This window comes from Buceros rhinoceros, unplaced genomic scaffold, assembly GCF_000710305.1.
Source record: "Buceros rhinoceros silvestris isolate BGI_N320 unplaced genomic scaffold, ASM71030v1 scaffold8639, whole genome shotgun sequence".
Classification (NCBI taxonomy): Eukaryota; Metazoa; Chordata; class Aves; order Bucerotiformes; family Bucerotidae; genus Buceros; species Buceros rhinoceros.
In genome coordinates, this window is record NW_010430906.1 from 26,323 (window position 1) to 30,183 (window position 3,861).

General features: G+C 37.8%; 1 protein-coding gene across 1 annotated transcript in view; it reads right to left on the bottom strand.

The window, feature by feature from the left end:
* Window positions 1-490: 490 nt before the first annotated feature.
* The window catches only part of MRPS31 (mitochondrial ribosomal protein S31), an 18,434-nt gene continuing 15,063 nt past the window's right edge, over window positions 491-3,861 (bottom strand). Inside the window, exon 6 of the mRNA XM_010143192.1 lies at window positions 491-702. Coding sequence (XP_010141494.1) covers window positions 491-702 — 212 coding nt within the window. The remainder of the gene's footprint in view (window positions 703-3,861) is intronic.

Sequence of the window (3,861 nt, forward strand, 5' to 3'; positions counted from 1 at the left end):
ATACCAGCATATTTAATGAATTAGCAAAACGAACTGTTACCGTCTCAGTAACGGCTTTTCAAAATTAGAGCTGTATCAGGAGGTTTTGAAAATGAAAGCATTGCAAGTTTTCCAGAATGGGAAAGATGTTCAAATCTGTCAAGATACACCAAGTGTATCAAGTGTGACAAGTGTAGGAAGTGGAATTAGACCTGGAATTTCGTATGGTCAAAAGATCAGTTTCAAATTTAAAAGACAACACTTTCGATAAACTAGATTTTACATACACATTCTACAAAAGCTGCACTTTTCAGTTCATTCTTTTGACATCGAAAAATATCTACATATACATGGACAAACACACATGAAAGTATGACCTTTCAGTTTATTATTTAAAATACAACTTTCACGTCACACGATAACAGGTCATACTGACAGTATTTCCATTATAAGAAATCATCAATTTTGACATAATGATTCTTCATTTCAGGGTTAAGCTCTTTCCCAAGTCTCAAATCTCTTGAAGAAGTTCCTTCTTTTCCTCAAAATACTTATGAAACCATTCAATGTGTTCAATTTTCTGTTTTACACTGAGGTATGGGTTTTTTGAAAGGCCACAGATGACTAGTTCCATGAAGTGGCGAATAGGTCCTTGTTTGGGGAAGACTTCAAGGTGTTTCTCCAGAAAGATATGTTCATGAAATTCAGCATCATCCTCCATCCCTAACAGATGGTATGAAAAAAGACAACGTTATTATCATAATATAACAGCAAATTTTAAAAAGTAAAAAACGATAGAGTTTGCAAATCATCTTAAATTAGTAAAATTAATGGTTCTGGGCCTTTTAATTCTTGTGCACGGTTAAGCCAACCACACAGAAGTGGAAGACACTTCAGAATCTTAAGACACTGATTTCTCCCTCCATGCAAAAAGCGTCAGCATATATCATACTCCTGTCTACCATATTACTTCCATTTTGTGCTCTCATTTATAAGAGTAACTAATATTTAAATCAACTTTCTGGCTGGTAATCTCGCTGTAAACTGATGCTGGGGCAGAAGCAGGGGGGAAATAATTTAAAAAATAAATCCATTTTCTTGCTAAAAACCTCTTTGTCCAATACATGAAAACTTTGATTCATCGGGGTACCACCTTTTAGATTTGAGACACTTTCTTAATAAAATTAAGAAAGCACTTTTTGCCTTAATTCTGCAAAGGGTTAAAGAATACAAGCTAGTCCTCAACAAACGACGCAACCTCATAAACTAGCTAATACTGAACAGCTAACACAGACTTTGCGTGTTCACTCCACGTCATGGTTTTAACATCCTATTGCTATCAAATGGCTACAGAAAATTGGTTTTCTAACTCTTTCTGAATCTGTGAATGTATGCCGATGTAAAAACGTCATGTATCTCACCAGCTGCTACTTTTAAGTCGTAAGCAACGCAAAAGACGATGCATTCAAAAGCATCCACAGAAACACAATACAAGGGATTATTGTAGATCTAATAAAGCACAGCTGAGATCCTACAGTAAATTTCTGTTCTCTGTCTTGTGGATTTCCTTTGCTGTTGTTTACACTATGATGCTGGCATACACAATCCTACCTACAGAAAAAAGTCTGCTTTTGCAGTTCCCAATTCTGAGAGAAAAAACTACACCAATCAGGGATTTGCAATTAAAAGATTTTTCTTCAGTTAGGGATACATGAAAAATTTTTACTTGATTCAAGTTTGCTACAGATTTTTCAATGACAAGTCCACCTTTAAGTAAAAATTTGCTATTAGAAAAAAATATTGCATATGAACATTTCCAGATGACAAAAATGAGAAGTATTCACGTAAGCATACATGTTTTTCTACACAAGCTAGGATATGATTTATTATTTGACAACATTGTATCAGGAGTATTAAAATTGAGGTAATTAAGCCAGGTCAGTCCTAAGCTTCCTCCTGTGTCAGATTTTCTAGAGTTTCAGAAGAAATGATGCACATCTCTGGGATGGAGAAGCTTGTATCCATTCAATTTGCATTATTTCTTTGCTGTTTTAAACTTTAGGTATGGCAATATGTGAAGGAGATACATGCAAGAATATCTTCCTTGAAAAAGAAAGCACGTTTCCTTCTGTAGAAGCTCTCTTTTTTTTTTTTCCCCTTTTAACATAAAGCAAAAAGGGCACGTCAGCTTCAGAAGGTATATTTCTGCTGTGCTTGAAAACCTGTTTCCACTTACTTAACCACAGAGATGATCCTTTTACTGTGTCACCCACACTGACTTTTCCCCACCTTCAAGGGAAGGCAGAATCTCACTGCACCAGGATGCTGTTGGTTGCTTTCACAAGCTAACATCCTTTCCAGGTTTCCATACTTTCGCTGGTCATGAAAGTCGAGAAGAACTAAACCAATGAACTCGCTACTGCATCTCAGTAACGCTGACAGTAAAATTTGGCATTCCAAATACTCTTCCTTTGGGGATAGATACAGGGTATCATGAGCAATTACGTCTAAATAATAATTTCACCAATTTTCCATCTCTAACCCAGAAGAAATTAAACTACTTCTAGTTTCGCCACAATGCAGGTCAGAAGTAAATAATACATCATGTATTTTAAACTCCCATTTGTCAAAGACATGATATACAGTTTGGGGATGAAGTGTTAAATCCAAATGTTTCAGTTAGACCGCATATTTCAGCATGCAAAAAAGCAAAGCATGCACCACAAAAAGAGACCGCAATTGCTCGAAGCATCAGAGGCTGAGACCTCTGGGGGGAACTGATTAGCTGAGGTATGTTCACATGACTCCCCTCACGGCCAGCAAGCCATAACTCCTGCTGCATGGGAAGAACAAGCCTGCCCCTCAGCCTCTCTTGCACTGTCCTTGGAAACCTAATTTGGAAGGACATGTATGGCTGGAGTCTCAAGTAGAGGATTTTCTTTGTAACCTCAAAGCAAGAAGTCACCCACTCTCAATATCCTATTTCAAAGCCCCTATGTACTACAGAACATAAAGTCTGAGTAATTTCTCTAGGTAAAACACTAACCTTTCCAAGACATGACCAATCCTTGCCTTAAAGATGACTTCTCCAGTGTAGAAGCTCATCCTTACAGAGAGTGCGCTGACGGGCTATAAAGGGAACCAAGTCTGATCTAGTGAAAGATGTCCCTGCCCATGGCAGGGGGTTTGGACAAGATGATCTTTAAAGGTCCCTTCCAAACATGAACAGTTCTATGATTCTAGGATTTTTAGAATGAGGTAAATCATGCTCTTACAGTAGGTCCTTAGTAAGAATAGACCCTGAATTAGTAAAGCAACTCCCCTCTAAAAATTTGCCACCTCTCTTTCCAAACTGATCCAACACTTCTCTGCTGGGAACAGCATCTTAGCAAAACAGAACAGGACTTGGTGAACTTTGGCCTACAGAAGCCTTCTGAAACAACTGAGGCATTAATTTTCCAAAACTTCCCTTAAGCATATCATTCATTTCTGCTGTAACAATCTCTGGCCCACCAGAAGCATTTGCTCCTCAGAGTAAGGTGCTAAAGCAAAGTTGCACCAATAATCTGCACTGTGCTTTTTAAGGACTGCACTCCTCAGGATTTGAGTCATCAAGGCAGAAATGCAAAGAAATAAGTTTCAAAAGGGGTAGAAATAAACATTTTTCCCAACTTCTTGCTATGGTAAGTCATGAAGCAGAACTAAAGCTCCTAGAAGCAGAAGAGGCAAGCAGAAAGGAGGAGGACTGAGAATGATGTTACGTAAGCTATACTAACGGTTTGCTATTCAGGTAAAAATTAATCAGAGGTCAGAGAGATGAAGAGGAAAAAAAGGTAGTTTTCTCCCTAACAGTGACTTTAACTGCATCAGATAAGGGAAAGA